The sequence below is a fragment of the Pygoscelis adeliae genome, unplaced genomic scaffold (genome assembly GCF_000699105.1).
Source record: "Pygoscelis adeliae isolate BGI_AS28 unplaced genomic scaffold, ASM69910v1 Scaffold62, whole genome shotgun sequence".
NCBI lineage: Eukaryota > Metazoa > Chordata > Aves > Sphenisciformes > Spheniscidae > Pygoscelis > Pygoscelis adeliae.
The window spans coordinates 2412459-2433659 of record NW_008824401.1 but is presented as its reverse complement, the minus strand read 5'-3'; the positions used below and the strand labels follow the sequence as shown (position 1 = coordinate 2433659).

Genomic DNA, 21201 nt, shown 5'->3' with positions numbered 1-21201 from the left:
CCTGTGCGGCTTGGGCGGCCCCGCAGGGCGCGGCGGTCTCATTTACGGCCATTAAAAGCAGAGGTCAGTCGGCCTTGGTATGGTATTTAAGCAGGCGTGTGAGAACTTGCACCTTCCGAAGAAAGCTAGTCTAGCGCTTCAGAATGGGGCTGCCAAGCGTAAGTTCCTCGTCTGCGGCGCTGCCGGCGGGAGACAAGGGAAGGGCAGCGCAAGGGCGGGACGGGCGGTGCTGCACCGCGGCTTTGCCGCCTTTCCGTTTCGAAACGGCTGTAGCCAGTCATTGCAGCGCCACGGGGACTCGCGTGGATGTGCGTCCCAGAACTGATGGCGGGTAAAGGAGATTCGGGAAGAGCACGAGTCCGGTACTCTACAAGAATTCTGAAATTTCTTACTTTACCAGAATGTTTTTATCTGAACAGTGCTCGAGTACAAATGATGAGCAAACAGATTATTTAGCAAACACAGATACCTGCCAAGAAGGGCTTTCCAAGTACAAAGCCGATGTCATCTGCATGATCTGCTTTTACAAAGATTGGCTTTGAACATTTAGTTGAACGTGGTTGATGCTGAAATTCATAAAAGTACACTGGATCGACTAATAGACAAGTAAAACAAGTAATCAAAACTCAAAGCTGGTGCTTCACTGTTACTTGTTAAAGCCCCACTTGGAAGCGAGAGGTTTGCAGGAGCTCAGAAGGGAGTTACATGGATACCTGCTCAGGTACTACCAGTCAGCAATGCCTGCTGTCTTCCATATGTGGAAATCACTTGCATAAGGAAAACAACATTTGAATAATCTTATTGTGAGTTTTCACAGAATTATCTCAAGCTCATGGCTCCATTCTCTTCGGGGATAGGTTGTTCTCCTCAGATACATGTAGCATCTCCTGGAGCTTGGGAACCAGCCTCGGGGACCCTGAACGGACGGACCCTCTGCAGAGCCTGAACTGCAACCCAATGCCCCCCCTACACCTGGCACTTAGTTGAAGGACATCACAGTACATGGGGGAATTCTGCTGCAGTGTCTGTGTCCAAGAAAATGAAGGGGGAAACAAAGCGGGGACTAGTGCAGGTCTGAGGTACCAACCCTCACTAGATAAAAGTCAATTAGCACATTAAAATTGCCTCTTACTGTGAAAGACTCTGTGCTCTTTAATGCTTGAATGCTACATTTTTGTCCAATCCTTTTGCAAGAGGAGGATGTTTCAGCACCTGCAGAGTAAAAAGAATGTTTTCTCTGAGCTCCTATGGTCCTGAATAGTTAAGAAATCAACGTATAAATAAAAGGCATTATATGCATCTCACAGTTGGAAGTAGAAATCCAAATTCATGGTTCATTACTCCTATTATGTACGGGACTGCATTGATCCTTTTATCAGCCCGTAGCAGTGATGGGTTTTTAGGGAAAAATATACCGTCCACAACTGCATCAATAAAGAGAGAAAGCTGGAGAAAAAAGTACCCCTTTGTTATTTACATACTGGTTTTGCTTGGAAAGATAATTCAGCTTTCTTAGTATTGACCTAAAGAAATCACCCAAGTGACCTATTTTTAGTTATAATACATAATGTCAAAGGTAACTAAGTTTCAGGCATTGTTCTGAGTTTCTCTTACATCGTTTTAGTACCGCACAAGAATTTAATACTGAATGCTCAAGGCAGAGAGTGACTTGTTAACCAGTTTCTAACTCCAGCTTCTTAGGGTTGGATGAGTAACAGGGTTAAAATAAGCTTACGTGGTAAGATTGCGAAAGAACTGACAAGCCAACACAGTGATATGGAAAAACTGGTCATGGCAACAGGTAAAACAGCTACTAATAAAAAGTCAGTTTTGCAAAAAGAAGAGGTTTCTCAATGACTGTACTTCCTACAAAGGTTGCTGTGTTACTTCCTCCAATATGCAGTCCTTCCTTCTTGCCCACTGTATTAAAAAATCAGCCAGCTGCTAGGAAAGTGCCTTGCTGATGACACAAAGGACTGCCTAAAGCTGGCCAGTTCCATTTTTGCAATTTTAACTCTCCTGTCTGATATTCTTGAGCCTGCCTGGTTCATAGCCGTTCCCAGGGAAAAAAAAGCATTAATTGTTCACGTTCCTGTGATGAATGCACTTCTACCCTGAAACACATAAGAACAGACCACAAGGAGGGCAGGGAATGTTCCTGTTCAGGTTCTTCAGGTGCAGAATTATTGTTCAAGTGCACTGTTGTGAAGTCCTGCAAAAGCCAAGCAAATGTCATACAGTGGTTTTGCTTCAAGTTATCTTAGTCTTAGAGAAGGATTTATTCTGTCTTATAAAACAAAGTACAGCACTAGCTACCATTTTTAGAGTTATGTTTACAACCTCTTTTGCTGTTTTTTCTCTTAAGCACTGAACCACTGCAGCTGAATCAGGTTTCTCACAGCCAGCATAGTTGCAATTCTCTGCAATCAGCGTAACAAAAGACCGACAATTTTCTTATATTAACTACGCTACTTACTCCTCCGTGGGCAGTGCTTTCTTCAGCAACTGAGTCACAGTGAACAGTCATTAGCTGCACTGTGCTGGGAATGCTAAGTGATTTTGCAGAACTCCAATTCCTTCCATCACAGCTGAAAACCGGAGTCACGTTTCATGTGAAAGCTGTGACATAAGTTACAACAGCATGTGCACAATACTGAGTTTGCAAGTTTGAACAAAGCAGTATCATAAATGGGTGTGCAAATGGATTTTTTTCACAGGAAGCATCAACATGTGGAAAGCTACAATATTAAAAGGTCAGTAATAATACTGAATACTGCTAAAATACTAAAATGTGGAACAATATATGTTTTAAAATTACTTACTTTAGCTTGTTTTTCAGGATAGTCAGTTATCAGAGTTCTGTCTACAACTCCATTCTCTGAGATAGCCCTATGGAACAAACCCTTTGCCAGAGGAGAGATGACCTGAGAAGTAGGAATGGCACATAACAAACATACTTGGTCACCAACTTAGAAAGGCAATTATAGAAATTAGGTATAATTAATACATTTTTAAAAAAGATTAAGTGTTCTATTGACAGAATGTGAAAAACAGAACAACAGCAGCAGTTCTTGCTGAATATTATCAACTAAATATACTGCTAAGAATTTCTTCAAATATAGGTGCACCGTGCATACATTTGTACTTAATGTATATGTACTGTTACCTTGAGCTGAACTGGGTATCTATACCAAGTGACCATTAATACTAAAGATATAAAATAAAACGTGATTTGGAGCATAATGTAGCAATCCGCTACTTAAAGGTAACCTATACATTGTGGCCCTAGTATTATTCCTTTCTCAACTGTTTGAAAGCATACCATTCTTTATATTTGGGGGTTTAAAGCAGACAGATGGACAGAATGCTTCTTCTCACACAGTCAGAAACTACTTTGGTATCATATGTGCCTAATAAAATAAAGGGCCTCACTTTTCCACAGAAGTTATACCTATGATTTCGCATTCACAAACACACGGAATTTTTTCTGTCATGTGCAAGATAATGTTTTTTGTGAACCTACAAGGACAGAAACACTAATTCAAGTGTAAAGGACTTAAAGGCTACTTCATATCAGAACAGGGGAAGGAATAAAATGCCCAGTGTGCTGGCACACATATTAATATGCTGCATTAAGAAATATGTGACAGAACTAGCAGTATGGTTGAACACTGTTGCTACAATTAGCTGTTACTTAGTGATGGCTTTTTGCAAGTAATGCTAACAACTAGTGTTTTTTGCAAGTTACGGAAAAAATGCGCAAAAGGGGATAGCCAGTCAGAGGCTCAGTATAGATCACACTGCTCGAGGTCCACCAATGTGTGAAAGCCAGCCCAAGTGAACCCAGAGGTGAGGTGGAAGAAGAAGACATCCTCAAGAAATCAACACCTGCAGGCACGAACTTGGGCTGCCAATGTGTCACTGTGACAGCCCCTCCCGAGAAGAGTAGCCATAGACTGTGAGATGCTGCGGGAGATGAGAGGATGAGCTCGACACCAGTTAAGAGGGTAGTTAGAGCTAATTTACTGCTCTTTGTTTATTGTTATGAGTAGAGTTCTTACAGATTTTTGGCTGCTTACATTGTGTGTTCCTTTGTGCCTGGCAAGCGTATCTTGCTTGTCATGTAACTTTGCAAAAAAGCCACTCCACTACTTGTGTGCCCTGACACCTTCCAGATATGCCAAAAATGTGGTCACAGCTGCTAGTGCTTTTGAAAGGAGGAAGACTGGGGGTGCATGCTTTTCACATCAGCAGCTCTTCCCTTTGTGGGCCCATGGACAACGTTGAGCTAACAACATGCAGTGAACAACATCATACTTTGCTCTCACTCTGTCTCAGTGGGTGTCTGTCCTGCCAGCAATGCTTCCTCCCTCCATCCGGTGAATTGTGAATTCTGTGCCAGAAGGGTTGAAGAACAGATAATCACCCCACAGAATAGTCTGTGAAAACCCTAGGGCCTTGAGACTCAAGTCCTGTAAAGAAAGCTGGAAAATTCATATCTGAAATCCTTTAGGTTAAAGAAAGAAACTGGGCACATTTCTGGCTTCTTGGGTGTGATTTAACCTCTTGGAATTAGCCTCTATCAGTTAAGTGAAAGAAGAGGAAGTTCCAAAAAATCAAAAGCAACATTTATTTATAACAGTTTACAAAACAAGAAAACAAGTAGAGATTTTCTGTCCTCATTTGTGAGATGTCAAGCCCATCTCACGTGTTTTTTGATGGTCTGCTCCCTACAAGCTACTTCCAGTTGAAGAAAGTGGAAAGAGGCTGTAAGAATGACAACTGACCATTCTCTTCTGAAAGAAGAGGGGAATAAGCATATAACATATTCTGACACTTATGATATATTCTGTATAGGTAATTTCTTACAGATTTCAATATATTTGCCAATTTCCCCCTCATTCTCCCTTCTCACAGCAGCATTATTCAGTTTTGATATCCACTGAGTAGACACCATGATCTTTTTGAGCCTGAAAGATTGTGGTGTTTTTCTGCTTGCTTCATTAAATAGTGATTTTTAGTCCCACAAACATTCCAAATTTCCCTTGATCCTCTCCTTCCACTGTGATCATGACAACAGATTACATAATAGTGAGTTAGAAGGTGATTATTAAACTCTGCATCCTGAGAAACTAATTATGTTTGACTTTACTTCAGGTTTTAAAAGCAAACTATACCCTCCACAAGTCTTATAAATCTGTGTGTTCTCTCCTTTCATTCATCATTCGTTTTGTGAGCTGTATCCAAAACTCCATTTTGCGTTCTTTCAATTTCTTTGCTGCCTTTTGCATTAGGTCTATTTCCAGGTATCTTTCATCCATATCATACTGAGGCCAGTGGACCAAGCCTTCTCCGTTGGGATTTCTGGAAATAATATAATGAAAAGTTAGCTTTCCATTTGCCTATCAATCGTGCTCTGACTGCTCAGGCTGAGAGCATTTCAGAAAAATAGCGAGAGCTCAGATTATGTGATTCTAGTACCTGAATAGTCGGATGTTTTTTTCAAAACGCTCATCAGTGGAATAGCAAACATTTAATAATTGCCATTACTTTTGCATCTAAAACTCCATTGCAGATGGAGTAATAGCTCTTGGGATTTTTTTGTTTCTTTTTTTGGTCTGCAGGTTCATTTAAAGGGTTTTTCTTGCAATCATTAAGAATAGAAATAATTTGCTTCAATATTTATCATAAATTCTGCCAAATTTGTAGGAACCACCATGTAAGTGTTGCTATTATGTTTCAGGCAGCACAGATGAAACTTGAGCTGTAATTAGCAGTATGATTCTCACCCATTTCTAGCAAAGTTAGTCCAGTATCTCATAACAGTTCTGCTAAGTTTATTTTCTTCTTCTGTAGCATACCCTGCAAAGTGAGAGATGAAATGGCAACATTAAAAACTAAATAATCGAAAAAGTATCAGCTATATCAATTCCAATAGACTGTAATGAGTTCTACTTGTTACTCTGAGCTATGGGAGTTTCACCTGAGCAGAACTCTAGGAGAGAACTACAGATGAATGATTTCATGAAAAGTAACTACTACTAAAGACAGAAAATGCTTATGTTGATTTCAATGTTTCTAAGAGAGAAAGTCTATTCCAAAAGCCCTCCAATAAGTAAAATTAATAATAATGATGTTTGAAAAGGAATACTGTAGTAAGCATGGATACATCACCGGCTAAGAATGGCTTTCCAAAGACAAAGGCAATCTCATCTGCATGATCTGCTTTTACAAACTCTGGTACAACACCTGTTGCTGAACTTGGTCGATGTTGAAATTCATAAAAGTAGACTGTGTGGCCAGCATCTAGTAGAAAATATACAGAAGAGTGTTAGTCTGAGAGCTGAAAATACCTGCCACCAAAGATGATAAACTTTCATTACAAGCTATTTTGATAAAATGAAAACACTATCAGTTCTTTGGATAACGAAGTGCGATGCATACTGTCCATAAACACACCCCAGGATGGAATTCTACATTTCTTCTAATAGATGCTGAATTAGAGACTCACCTCTATGGTATCTAGCCACTTCAATGGCTGAAAGAACAAACACACAGTCTCCTATTGCATCAAGAAGGCCATCTCGCACCTGAGCACGGTTTTCTGCATTCCCTATGTATTCATTGTATACTCGATCAACATCTTCAGAAGTAAGACCCTGAAATAGACAACAGAAATACTTCTTATAATGATGATGAATATTATAAAGAGTAACAGCGCTAATTGAGTGTGCCATCTGCATGTCCCTGGCTAAACCCCAAACATTACCTTCTTTCAGAGAAAATCCTCAACTGTGCCAGAGTGTGGCTCAGAGCTCAGAATGGGGAGTTACAGAGCTACCAGATATAGATGTTCTCAGGGAAAAGAGATTTGCACGATCTAAAGATCACACATCTTTAGATAAACATCAGTCAGTGATGCTGATAAATAGATGTGGTAGTCTGTTTTCCCCTCTGTGGAAATAACCCTCATAAGAGAAAAAAATCCTGTTGGTTTTCGTAAAATTCATTTATTGTTGTAGATGGCCATAATTTACTCCCTTTCAGAACAAGCCTGGGCTCTGCCTTTCCAAGTTCATGATGGATGTCTGTGACACTGAATGATCCATTGCAAGTACTGGCCATGTTTATAATGTCCTTAATTCTTAACCGTTAATCTGCATTTTTCTACATTTAGTAGTTTCAGGAGAGCACGAAGGAACCAGAAGGCTGAGAGGTTTGTAAATTACAGGGAAGCAAAAACTCAAGATACCTAAACATAGGTCTCAGTGCCATTTTAAACATCTCAGGTTATCCTTTCTAGCTTCCAGCTACTGCTTCAGAACGGTGTGTTCTGTAGGTCTTATGTCATACCTGCTGGTACCATGCATGTCTTGGATAACCTAGGGTATCCAAAATGTCACAAGAGATCTATGTTTAGGTACCTGAATCGCTCCTGGATTTCCACAGAACTCCTTTCAAAAAAGAGGGGCATTTAGGATAGAAATTTAAAGTGTATTTTCAATCACTAGTGGCAACAGGAATACACCATGTCTGCTGCCCATTACTGCCCCATGGTAGGAAGCTGTCAAACAGAACAAAGTTTGCCTATAAAATACACCCCTCCAGGAGTACAAATATAGAACCACACCAGTGAAGAAGGAGCACTGGGTTACTCTGAAAATGGTCTCTTACCTTAAGTGAAAATGCTAAGCATCTCTGTAAAACTTGACGTGCAACATCTTCATCCAGACCATCTGTGTAAGCAGGAAATTTCATTGTCTGCATGATACAGAGGATCATATTTATCAGACAATCTTATATTAACAAAATGATATATAAATAACGACATTATAAGTCTCTTACCATAGGAAGTAACCATCCAAATTCACAGTTATTTACTCCTATTATATATGGGACTGCATTGATCATTTTTTCAGATAATAATTGCCTGGGACTCTTCGGAAAAAATACACCATCTGCATATGCACTGATGAACAGGGAAGACTGGAGGGGGAAAAAAAAAAAAAAGAAAGCTTCATTAATACACGAATTTTGCTTCTAGAAGAAAATTTCAGATTTTTACTATAGTTCCAAAGCAAAACAAATTAAGTGCCAAGTGAAAATATAAGAAATAATAGTATTCAAGCCATCTTTAAATTTTCTCTGACAGATTTTCTGCACTAGGCAGAAGATTCTGTGAAGATCAACATTATATTTTTAATGTTTGTGAAACATAGGTGATGGTGTCCAATTTACATCTCTTCTTAGTTAGTTCAATCCTATTATGGATGTATGGAGCAGTAGTGGAAAAACTACTGTGTTGAAACTGCAAAAGAATGTGGAAGCCAGCACTGTGATAAGAAATTTTAAGTAGGACCTAATATATTATATTAATTAATTTTCCAGTTCTCCAGGAGACACTGTGACATTTCATACACTCTTTTCCTTCGCCTGGTAGAGCATGACAGCAAAACACAAGTAGCTCAAAGTCTATGCAGAATGAAACGGAACTAACCTGTTCACATTTTTCTGGTGAGGTATAGCACAGCTGCAGTGTTGTGAAATCCTGAAAAGGTCAAGAAAGTCAGATGTTACATTCACTTCAAGTTCTCCTAATATTACAGCACACAAATAGCATACTCCGTTATGATAAAATTTGAAATGTCATTTAAATGCAAGAAGTATAATTCCACCTACCATTTTTAGTGTTATCTGTACTATCTCTTCTTCTGTTTTTTCTCTTAAGCATTCAACTATTGCAGCTGAACTGGATTTTTCACAGCCAGAGGCAGCAACAATTCTCTGCAATCAATAAAAACAAACATTCACTTTTTCATATACTTCCCATAGAGGGCTCTATGTGCCACCGAGCCTGAGAGTCCAGCAGGGGGGAGCCTAAGCTTCTGCAGAAGGATCATTGAAGCCAGACATGTTCCAGCTGCGGATGCAGAGAACAGGAAGCCCTCGTGACCCTTCACACTGTGGGCTAAGCAGAAGGGCAAAACATACTCCTCTAAAATATTTTGATACAGAAGTAGACCAAGATAGTCATTCTGGTAAATAACATGCTGGGCTGAGAAGGCAGGATGACATAAAGGAGTTAGAGTGATGCACAGTCAGAATACAACCATGTAGATGGTAACAAAGAGCACATTATACCATTCTTGATGATGTCTTTTTGGGTGGAGTAACAGCTGTCATTAGAGCTCGTTATAATGTTGCCTCTTCTATAGCCGAGATTATCAAATCTAGGTTCCTGGAAGTTGTTTCTTGTAGTTGAAAAAAAAAAAAAAGGGTTGAAGTCAGCTCTTCTTTTCAAATATAAACAAATTGAATAAAGTCTTGTTTATTTGCACACAACAGGCATCAAACAGGAGGGGAAGAGAAGAGTATACAGAATCTGGTGCCATTTTCCAGCCAAAAATAATAGCTCAGATTTTCTTGAAGACAGTACATGTTATAGTATTCCTTTACATTTCACACTTCTTCCCTGCCTTCTCTCTTTGCTTCCTTAGTCTTTTGCTTTCACTCAGACATAGGTGGATATTTGAGTCTTTGAAAAGCAAAGCAAACACGTATTATTTGTGCACAGAAATACTGTCTTTAATGACTGTGGTTGTAGTTTCACAAGAAAAAAAAACTGTTTCTACATTTTGGAATAAACAGTTTAAGATATGCAAAACTATCTGGAAAAATAAATTACCACAAAACACTCACTTGTGCTTCCTCCTCAGGCTGGTCAGTGAACAAAACCCTGACTGCAGTACCACTCTCTGAAATGGCCTTGTGGAACAAGCCCTTTGCCAGGGGAGATAAGACCTGTAAAAAAAGCAAGAATGAGCATTAAAAGCATGACAAGCATTATGTTCTGACCACTGACTTAGAATTTCAATATTGGGAATTGCCATTTAAAACGTTTTGAAAACAAATGTCATAAGACTTATTCTGTAGCCTCTGATCATAGTTCAGCTATGCAAAAGGCTTTGGCAGCACTATCAGGGATAAGGAGTTCATGCCTGCCTTTTCACCTCCCATAGCACCTTGCTTCCAAGACTTCATGGAACTACACTGCAAGCCAGATATGGATCGAATATAACTGTGTCCAAGATAGTCTGGCTGTGCTGCAGAAGGCAAATAAAGAACTATTGGCCAGAGGGCAGGAGCTTAGGAAACAGGAATTTTTATCACGTGTATTACTGAACGCTGGTTTCACTGTGTGATCTGTACCAAATTGTGAGAGACTGGAGAAGAACCTCTTAGCCAATGTGCTCAGTGTTGATGTAAAAAGTTTACATCATCACTGGGTCACAAAATGCATATCTAGTTCAGCTATCATGACCATTCGCCTTGGTTACTTTGCACAAGTGACTGTCAAAGCAAACAGGAAATAGGCAATACATCCTCTTAAAGGACTTTTCTCATAAGGATAAATTTTTGGGGTTTTGGCACTGCAAAAAACACCCCAGAATTTAATTTAGTAGATAAGGCATAACATTTTGGGTCTGAACTACAAGATTTGGGTATGAAAAGAACATTTTCATTGATCAGAAGCTGTATTGATATCACATGGTATTACAGACCAAGGTATGTGTAAAACCATCCCTTTTCTTTCACTGACTTTTCATGCAGGTACTAAAAATGAACGTGGACCGTGGGTTTTTTCCCTAAGTAATTAAAATTCAATATTACTGTGAACTTACAAGCGCAGAAACACTGATTCCTCCTGCAGACTCTCCAGCGATAGTGATGGATCCTGGATCTCCTCCAAAATGTATGATATTTTCCTGAATCCACTGAAGAGCTGCTACTTGATCCAAATACCCCCAGTTACCTCGGGCATGCTTATCGCCAGTGCTGCAGAGAAAGAATAGATTTGTTTAAATGCTCAATGCAAGAAAAAAGGCAAAGAAATATACAATCTGTGGCATAAGAAATCAGCTGCCATTCGCTACACAGAGCTTCTCTACATAACTGAAAAACAAATGGCTCAGAGTTGAGATTAGAGGAGCAATTAAATAAGAACAGACTTGGAAGCTGACTTGGAACTTGTAAATTGTTCCCAACTGTTGCATATGTAATTAAGGAACATAGAGTTTCTTTGCATAAGCAAGTATTCTGCACGTCTCTTCACAAAGGCTTTGCACACATAATTTTGGAAATCACTTAGCAAAAACTGAGATAAAATATCTTACCTAAAATATCCAACAATACCTAATCTGTACTGAATTGTTACAACCACTACATTGTCAAAGGCCACTAATGCTGAACCATCATATGATGAAGCTGCTCCAAAAACTAATCCACCTCCATGGTATGTGACAAAGACCTGGAAAGACGAAACCAGAAACAACCCAGCATAGGTAAGAGCTCCCAGTAATTAAAAACTAAATATAAACCAAAATATACTATTTTGTGCTGTTCACTCCTGACTCTTTCAGATTACATTTCACAAATGGTAGAAGTCTTTCGAATATGAGGTCTGCAGCCTTACAAAATGGCATTGATTTTATTAAATACTTACATTATACCAGTGCCCCGTGACTTTTCACAGATTTTTTAGAGGAAATCAAACATTACCTAGCTAAAATGTCAATAAAATTTTATTTGTAAAATAGGATTCTGTGTATCTTTTAAATCTCAGCAAATATTTACTGGGGCAAAGCATGTAACTTGATCATAATCACAAAACTGCAGCTGTAAGTCTGCATATAGTACAGGTTGTAGATTTGCTGTAAAATTATTTTGCTGGAGGTTTTATAATGGTTTTACTTACAGGCAGCTTCTCCTGTTTTTCTGTAGAAACGGGTGTATACACATTCAGGTATAAGCAATCTTCAGACACTTGGAGAAGAACTTTTTCTTTTCTGTTAGTAATAACATCCGAAAAAACCTGTCCTCGTACTTTATCCTGTAGACACCTGAATAAATGAAAAAATAACAAGCAACAGAAAAAAATAAAACCTCAAAGCTACCAAGTGTAGCTTTTTTGTACTTCCACAATAAAGTGCAAACCAGAAACCCACCTCTAGTACATTTCTAGATTGTTGGCAACGGAAAACATAAAATTTTTTTTCACTTTTAATGTATTTTCTTCCTTTGACCTGGCATTAAAGAGATCCGTAAAAAGGAGCCACAGTCTATAGCAGTACACAGTGACATGCAGATATAATTTTGCATGTTTCAAAATATTACAGAAATATACCTGCAAATACATGTGGGTATAAATTACTTCAATGAAAATACAAATTAATTATTTTACATCTTCAATAGCTTTTTATATTGTAATGGTAGGTATTAGGCTTGAGGCACTAAACAAGGGCAGTAGTACAAATGGAGTAAGACATTTACAATATAGACTAGAATTGGTCTGCATTTCTTATGTGTCCTATTAAGCATGTGACTCACTCAGCATTTTTTTCTTCTAATATTTTATTCCAACATTTCCTCAGCTTCTTTCTGTTTCTGCTACACAGCTTACAAGCATTACTAAGTAATGGCCAAATGCTCCCAAAACAGAACATTATTGGCAAAGTGCTGGTCCATATTAGTTCATCACTGATGCCCATTAAATAAGAGTTTTTAATAAAAGCAGCAGCTTATAAAGATGTCTTTAGAAATGCATTCATTTTAACAGTTGCAGGTGGTAACGAGATGGCACCAAGGAATTTATCTTTGTGGCTTTTGATTGCCCTGTACATCAGTGTCCTGGAATTGGATATAATATACAAGTATTAAAAAGATCAATGGTTTTGCCATTGTCTTACATTGGTGGGTAGGAAGTGGCATCTCTGACACCTTTCCATGGCTCAGGTGGTTGGGGTTCAGAAAACCTCAGTGGTCCAACTGGAGGTTTAGCAAAAGGAAGTCCCAAAAAGACATTTACACTCCTCTCAGCTGCATCTACTTTGAATTGGTACCCTTGGACTCTCCCATATTTGGTCACCACTTCTGGTTGCTCTACTTTTTGTCCTGGGGGATGTAAGCACAAAATCACATAATTGGTCTATTTGTAAGTAATTACCGATTTCTGAGAGCTTTAGCTACTTAAATAGACACCTTTTGTTTGCTTAAACAATTCATTTTCACACATAAGGCTTCAATAAACTCTAATCAGTATAGCTGACATTATTTCAGCCTTCATTCTGATTGGTTTGTACGTAAAATCTCCCTCAGGTATATCACATGTAGTGTCTTACTATCCATACACATTAGTAATTGCATATAGATCTTAATCCTTTTTGATCCAGGTTGTTTGTTAAAAGTCCAATAAATTGCTCTCATTAAGAAAAGGCATTTCCTTTTTAAGAAAAGATCTGTGAACACACAAAATATATTCCGGACCCTTGATAGTATGTACAGCCAAAAGAAAAATCTTCTAACACACCTGAAAATAGCCTGGCATATACAAATACTGTTAACATTTAGGTAAGAATTTTAAGATCAGTGTGAAAGTTCTCAATACCAAATTACAAATGTGGTACAGTGGTCTCCTCTGCCTCAGCAGACAAGATTTTGGGACAGGAATTTGATTTCTCTATTTGCAAAAAAGGCAAATAAGACAAATGACCGAAAACAGATCACAAAAAGAAATTAAGAATATTCAGACTTAATTTCTATGCAGCAAGGTTGGGTGCCCAGATCCTCCAATAAAGCTGGGGTTCCCCTAGGTGAGCAAGCTGCACATGTGCTCTATTTCCTTACAGAAGGCAATAGGTAAAAACCCTTCTGAAGCTTACCAGTAGCTACAAGCACTGTGGCCCCGACGGTGAGAATCAAGGACAGCAGCGATGTGTCCTTTCCAGTTGCCATTTTGGAAGCTAGTCACATATTTACCTCCTCAGTGTGTTGCCTTATATACTCTGTTAAGTATAACTGTTACGCAAGGCCACTGATTAGGAAAAGCAGTACCCGAGCTGTGAGCCCGCCCAGCCACGGGCAGCCAGAGCAACTGCCCTGCCTGTAAGCCACTCCGAGGGGAGCGCATGGCAGCTCAGCTGTACATGGGAACGGAGAGACCTCCTGCCTCGCAGAGTGGCCCCACAAGTTTCATGCTGGCTCCCTAGTGCTCCTTATAAATCTTATTCACAAAACCTCAGGCATCAACTATGTGCTTTAAAATGCTTTGAAAACAGTCTTCCATTGCACCAGGAGATTCGTCCTGCTGCTGTAACACTACCATCTTTCAGCCAAGTTAGGATTTCCTCACACTACACCGTGAAGAGACCAGGAAGGGAACTACACTTTTACTTTATTACATCTGTTTACTTCATTTTGGTATTAATATCTCAGTGTATGGAACACGCAATATAGCCACAAAGAGCAAAATCCAAAACAATACTTCTGAAAAATGTGCTTTTGCTGAAGTAAAAATTGAGGGATTGTTATTCTCACAAAAGGATATTTTTTGACAAAAACAGTACTAGAAAAATCTTAGCTTTTTCTGCAGGGTGGATACTCCACCTGTCACTCAGCCCTGCATGTTCAGAGATGTTTGTTTGGTATCTAACACAATACATGAGTTTTGCAACACTTAAAGAGACGATTTCTTGGCATTTGTAGTGTGGGAACAATATTAAAGGATTTGGGTGGTAACTATACATTTAATGCCTCTGAAAAATCAGGAGGGTTTATGGACTTCCACGTGAACTCACATCTATCATTGGAGCATGATATGAAAAAGAGGGAAGAGACAGCTGTACAGAAATAAAAGAGATTTTGTGCCCACATTAACTAAGAGGTGTTAGTTTTATGTAAGCTTTGGGCTCTGCCTTTTTTTTTTTTTTTTTTTTTTTTGTAAGGCTCAGTGACTCTTGCCCCAGGAAGGCTGTTTTGCAAGTTTACATCACGAAAGTTCTCAGTTGTCAGAGACAGCTTTTCTATAGATTAATTTACTGCTTGCACCTTTGTTTTCAGCTAAGTCGACTGTAAAGACCCATAGTCATTAAATTAGTTCAGCACATATATGATGCTCCTAGTAGTCCTGTGTACCATGGCTGTGCTTGTGTACTTTACTACAAGTCTTCCTAAGTATATCTGCACAGGTGTGATTTACAGCCCTTGTAGGTAAATCCCGGTCACCTTTAAACTGGACTGCTTAGAGAGCAAACTGTTGGCAGGTAGCTTCAGATGTACACGTTCAGTGCATGCTGACTGCCTTCAGCATTTGCTCTGTTAATCAGGAGACTCCTGCCCGCTGTACTGAGCTCTGTGCTGCGGCAGCTACACTGTTAACAATGCCAATGCTATGCTAGCATGCATATCAGCTGTTTCTGAGTGTATGGTTAGTGCACAGTATACATTGGCAAATGGGATAACACTGTAAATTTGAGCTTCTAAGGAAATGATGTGGTCAATAACTTCATTGCAGAATTTTTATAGCTGTATAGATGTTCTCTGGGAGACTTTTTTCTTGTTTCTCAAGAGTGAAGTTCATGACACTAAAGGTCAATAAAACTGGTCTGGGATTAGTCTGCACTGTTATGAATGTACAGTCTATACTGTATTGATAGATGTATGCACCGTCAAATGCAATGAATGGAAACAGGTGCCTGGGGTACAAGTGATGGAGTTTAGCATAAGCTATCTTCTACCTTTATCTGTGTGATAAAGGTTTCCTAGAAGCCGAGGGCAGAGGTACTGTGTAGTAGTAAGCTCTGCACTCCTGTTTGCCTGCTTGAACACTGTTGCAAATTCTCACTGTCTCCACTTACATTGAACTGCTTTGGTTCCTGGCATGGGAAAACTGTTTCCATGTGAGGTGGAACTACAAGAACCCCTGCTTGTAACTCGGCGTCCATCCTGATAGGCATGCATGCCTCAACTCACTTGTGACCTGCAAACTACAGGAGTCGTCCTTTGCTACAAAGCCAAATGCTGTGTACTCTGCTTGTTGCTCTTTCCTTTTGCTGTAACAAACTTTATTCATCTCCATAAACAATTTGTTTTCTGTCTCCTGATCTTTACTGATTTTACTAAACTCTGTCCTTTCCCATTTGCTTTCCCTTTATTTTTCCCCTTCATTTACTATTTTCCAAGCCTTACTCTTCAACCTTTGTTCTACTCACTACTTCTCTCTCAAGTACCCATTCTGCAAAATGTCTCAGCCCATATTCCATCCACAGTCCCAGAGAAGCAGCTGTTCTGAAAATATTACCTGTGCAAACCGGTTTCTGCAAACTCTGCCAATCTTACTTACAATAAGATAATAAATAAACAAATGGGATTTTAGATCCCTACAGCCTTGCCTGTAGATACTTTGTATGGATCTACAAGCATGACCTATAAGCTCTGCAAATGTGGAAACTCTTACTCTAGTGACATAGACTAAACTTGTAGAATATGGAGACATTGCTACATACCTGGCAAGCGGAATTCTTGAATCCTGCCTGGCATTTACTTTTAAGAGAGAACGTTTTGCAGCTTACCCTCAATCAGTGAATAACGCATAAGTCAGGGATCAATCAAAAAAAATCCTTCCATATGATGACATTTGCCTCTTTATACTTTAATGCACTGCTACCTTTCTTGATTTCAATAGCTGAAAAATGGAGACAAATATCACATTTATAGGCCCATAATTGCATAAGAGCTCCCAATTACATTTTGCCTCAAGTATGTATGGTAGAAATGTTTAGAAGTCTGCATTTAAAACAGGGTCAGTTTGGTATTTTACTCAGCCCCTGGTGAGTATTCAATGAAGCTGGAGTGTGTAAAACTTAGAGCTAGAGTCTATGAAGCTAGTGCTTGGACAGCTTTAACACTCTGTCTCTTTAGCATGCAGTAATCTCACATCAGGATGTCTCTGGGATGGGACAGAGTATCAGAGCACTTACCCCTAAGTAGACAGGAGTAAAATCTTCTGACATTTTCCACTGTGATTTATTTTTAGCACTGTGCCTGTGCATAAGAAGTCCGTTCCACTGCACTTCTCTGCATACACTTACAACATAAGCATATATTCTGTGCATATACATACAATGCTGCCTGTTTATCTCCTTTTAAAGGGAGTGGTATAGGACCTCAGGGGAATTGTATGTGCAATGAAAATCTATCGAGACAATTTTGAAATTATATTCCCCTTACAAAACATGTTAGCTAAAACAAAGGAGAAGGGACAGATGCTTAGCAGGAATTCCCACTTACCAAAACAGCAGCTGTGCTAACAGTCTAACCCTACCTCCTGAGTTCTGACTGGCAACAGAATTTGGGCAGAAAGAGGTAGGAAATCCCACCCAATTTCTTCCAATAAAGACATTCAGAAAGAAGGGATGACCAGTTAGTTGCTGTAGGACATTATTAGCTATGAACAATCTTAAATTCTTCCAGAGATACAGAGGGGAGATGAAAAAAGGGGGAAACAGCTGCCCAGTGCCCCATAGGATCTATGGACCTGCATAATGCTGCCGTGAGGTAGCAGTAAGGTCAGGAATATGGCTGGGATAGCTGGAGCAGCCTAGGAGCCAGATATAGGAAACAAACAAGACTTAGCAGAGAAAGGAGTTCTTGACAACACTGAAATGACATGTTCAAGACCTGTTCTTGGCAGTCCAAGCGCACATCAGCTGGTAAGGGCACCGGAATAATTCTGGTAAGCGAATCCCTCTCCAGCACTAGTAACGAAGGCCTATGACCCAGTGCAAACAGAGAATCTGGAACTGACTAATGGCACAGAGAACAGCCTGGAACACAGTGTAAAGCACCATGGAAAAGACAGAAAGTGTGAAAATAATGTTACCAAACATTGATCCTTCTAAGGGAGTTATTGCTAAATTTAAAAGAAAAAAAAGTGTGGCTAGTGGAGACTGTTTCTCCCTTTTCTAACATTTGACAGAAGTCTTAATTCCAGCACTACTGTTACCAATTACGTATCACAACAGTCAGAAATATACTGTCTCTGTTGTAAAACTGACTTACAAAGCAGAAGATTTTTAGTTCGATTTTTCCCCCCCAAAGAGGACATTTCTGTATCTAAATCAGACCAAAACTTCTCTACCATCACTGATACACTTGACATCAAAAGACAGTTTTACTTTATTGATTTCACGTTACTAAAACAATGTTGCTGCTACATTCTGTCTTCAGTCATGGGGAAGCAACAGAAAAACCTGAGCAGTGGGGTAATCTGGTATCTGTATTTAATAAGTGAGGCTTCTGTTGTAGACATGAATCCAGGAAGAAGTAAAGGACCACAAAGGGGAAATAGATCAGTTGGAATTATTACAGTGAATAATTGCAAGTATGACAATTGTGAAGAAAAGGTGAAATGAAGTGAAACATAATTTTATCCTCAAAATTATTTTAAGTAATTTCTTTTACTAACCTAATAGTTTGCCTATTATGTGCATGTTTAGACTGTAAATTTTAACTCTGAATTAACCTTCTTGTTTTCTGTTCTTTTGTTATTTGTCTTTTCAAACATCACCTTCCTACAGAAGTCTACCTTCTTTTTTTTCAACTTTCTGGCTTTCTTTTAGATTTATCTGTAAGTATTCTTCATTTAGGTTATAAGATGGCCAGTCAACCAAACCTTCCCCATTAGGATTTCTGTAAACAAGAAGAAAGAAAGAGTGAATGCCCTTTTCAGTCGCAGGGGAATTCAATCACAGCAGTTAAGACTGAATCAATAAAACAGCTAATTCACTTTGGAGTCAGTACAAACCAGTAATATGTGTAATGAGTCTCATGATTCTTACCCATTTTGAGCAAAGTCAGCCCAGTACTTCATTAGAGTTCTACTAAGGTTCTTTTCTTCCTCTGTAACTTCACCTGAGAGACAAAATACAAAATAATTATTACATGTGGCAGAAATCAAAACATTGCTACTACAGAAGCAGCATTTCAGTCTGTGAATATGTTGCAATAACTTACTGATTACAACAGAGGCACCATACCTGCAATATGTTAGTAATACAGCAATCATCAAGAGAAGATTTCAGCACTCTTTATGAATGAGATTAGCATAATTATCCTTATTCTACAATTCGGGGAATTAGGGTACAGGGAAATAAGGTGATGTCGTGGTTTAACCTCAGTTGGCAACTGAGCACCACGCAGCTCGCTCACTCCCTGCCCCCCCCAGTGGGATAGGGGAGAGAATTGGAAGAGTAGAAGTGAGAAAACTCATGGGTTGAGATAAAAACAGTTTAATAATTGAAATATAATAATAATAGTAGTAGTAATAATAATAATAATATACAAAGCAAATTATGCACAATGCAATTGCTTACCACCCACTGACTGATGCCCAGCCTGTCCCTGAGCAGTGGCCCCCCCGGCCAGCTTTCCCCAGTTTATGTACTGAGCATGACGGCACATGGTATGGAATGTCCCTTTGGGCAGTTTGGCTGTGCCCCCTCCCAGCTTCTTGTGCACCTCCAGCCTTCTCAGTCGGTCGAGCATGGGAAGCTGAAAAGTCCCTGACTAGTGTAAGCACTGCTTAGCAACAACTAAAACATCAGTGTGTTATCAACATTATTATCATACTAAATCCAAAACACAGCACTGTACCAGCTACTAGGAAGGAAATTAACTCTATTCCTGCCGAAACCAGGACAGGTGATTTGCCTGTAGCTTTTCAGGAAACCAGAAGCAGAACCAAAAAAAGAACCCATGTCTCCTGAGTCCCATTACAACAGGAATGGGACACATGTTTCAGTTTCATAGATCTCATTCTAGCTTTGTGGGACTGAAATTCTCCCTATTATTCAGAGCATGACTAGGCAAAGATTTCTTCATTCTGATACAAGACGATGTCATTCCATGCCTCAACACTTCAAGAATATTCATTTAAATATAGTTACACATAGGCCCCCTGTATCAGGTAGGTGAAAATACTTTTTGTTACAGTGTGTTATTAATTATAAATGTATCTCAGTACATCAAGAAAAATATTCGCTATTTTAATGCTCTCAGTAAATTCAGGCAAATAGAAAAAGAACTGTATAGTGTTTTCTAGTGTAGGATAACATAAGCAAAAAAAAAAAAAAAAGAAAAACCAAAAGGCTCTAGTAACAGATTAACGAATGCTTTTACAACACAGCTGAATTGGTCCAAAGTTCAATGGAGTAAAAGGAAATACTTTCATTTACGTAGGTTTTGAAACAGACTATGAACTACTGTGCAAATGACAAAAATAAAAGCATAAAAAATGGTGAATTCACTTAAAATAAGTAGAATTTCTGCATTTCTTTGTCAAAATAAGAACTGATCCTAATTTGTTTCATGGGAAAGAAAATCCTCCATCCTGAGTATTATTGTTTTAGGCATATGCAATTAAAGCAACTTGCTGGATTCATAATATTCCTGAGGATGTGGCATCTTGTACCTAACTGTTCAATGATTGGCACATTCATTTGGACTGTAGCAACACGGGATTCTGCCTGAAGGAACCAGAACTTCCAGAATCCTATGGGAGTGCCCAAACTGACAAGGCAAAGGCAATTTTGGCAGTCTACCCTTAATGCTTCCTCAATGGACCGGTTCCATTTTGAATAAAATGCTTAAATATTGAGTCATGGGAGAAAATAGCCTTTAACCTAGCCATTAGATCTTCACACAGAAAATGAAACACTGGAGTTCCAAGCCTTGCTCTAATCAATACAACTGGAACACTATCTGCAAAAGAGACCGAGTGTCCCACTCTCTGGAGCCTGACAGCCCGTGGGATTTCCTGGAATGGAGGAGACATTAGCTTAAGTTCCTCAGGAAAAGAAGAGAGCCTAGATTTCCTGCTTCCCAAGTACTCCACTAATCCCCCGCAAGTTTAATTGACCTTTCCTTCAATTTATTTTTCAGCCAAAGCTATTTGGCAAATTCATGAACAGTGCTGGTATAATGACTGTGATGTTTTCTAGCAAATGCCCTATTTGCTAAATTGTTGACAACATGAATAACTTACTGTGCTTCAGAAACAGCAATCTGTACGTGATAAAGAATGGAGAAGACAGTAAATTAGTGTTAAACAAATTCTAACAGGTTGTGGGACAACCAGGGGATCAGGCCCAGCCAGCACGGGTCCATGAAAGGCAGGTCCTGCTTGACCAACCTGATCTCCTTCTATGACCAGGTGACCCGCCTAGTGGACGAGGGAAAGGCTGTGGCTGTGGTCTACCTGGACTTCAGTAAGGCCTTTGACACCGTCTCCCACAGCATTCTCCTGGAGAAGCTGGCGGCTCACGGCTTAGACAGGTGTACTCTGCGCTGGGTAAAAAACTGGCTGGA

General features: G+C 39.3%; 2 protein-coding genes and 1 pseudogene across 3 annotated transcripts in view; all 3 read right to left on the bottom strand.

Moving 5' to 3' along the window:
• Positions 1 to 17377, bottom strand: part of PDCD2L (programmed cell death 2-like) — a 23599-nt gene extending 6222 nt beyond the window's left edge. Inside the window, exons 1-2 of the mRNA XM_009320314.1 lie at positions 17341 to 17377; positions 236 to 240 (exon numbers count right to left, since the gene is read on the bottom strand). Of these exons, the coding sequence (XP_009318589.1) occupies positions 236 to 240; positions 17341 to 17377 (42 nt within the window). The remainder of the gene's footprint in view (positions 1 to 235; positions 241 to 17340) is intronic.
• On the bottom strand, positions 4611 to 13825 carry LOC103913725 (fatty acyl-CoA hydrolase precursor, medium chain-like). 2 transcript variants are annotated; one of them, XM_009320262.1, is made up of 14 exons: positions 13719 to 13825; positions 12747 to 12951; positions 11756 to 11900; positions 11175 to 11308; positions 10683 to 10836; positions 9700 to 9801; positions 8680 to 8784; positions 8498 to 8548; positions 7846 to 7986; positions 7675 to 7761; positions 6512 to 6659; positions 6175 to 6306; positions 5790 to 5862; positions 4611 to 5364 (listed from the first exon to the last, which is right to left on the bottom strand). In XM_009320262.1, exons 1-14 carry the CDS (start codon positions 13789 to 13791, stop codon positions 5190 to 5192), a joined length of 1725 nt encoding a protein of 574 aa, XP_009318537.1. In that variant the 5' UTR covers positions 13792 to 13825; the 3' UTR covers positions 4611 to 5189. The 2 variants fall into 2 exon arrangements, with proteins under 2 accessions (XP_009318537.1, XP_009318538.1); XM_009320263.1 differs by lacking the exon at positions 8498 to 8548.
• Positions 17378 to 18028: 651 nt separating the features above from the next.
• Positions 18029 to 21201, bottom strand: part of LOC103913767 — a 13784-nt pseudogene continuing 10611 nt past the window's right edge.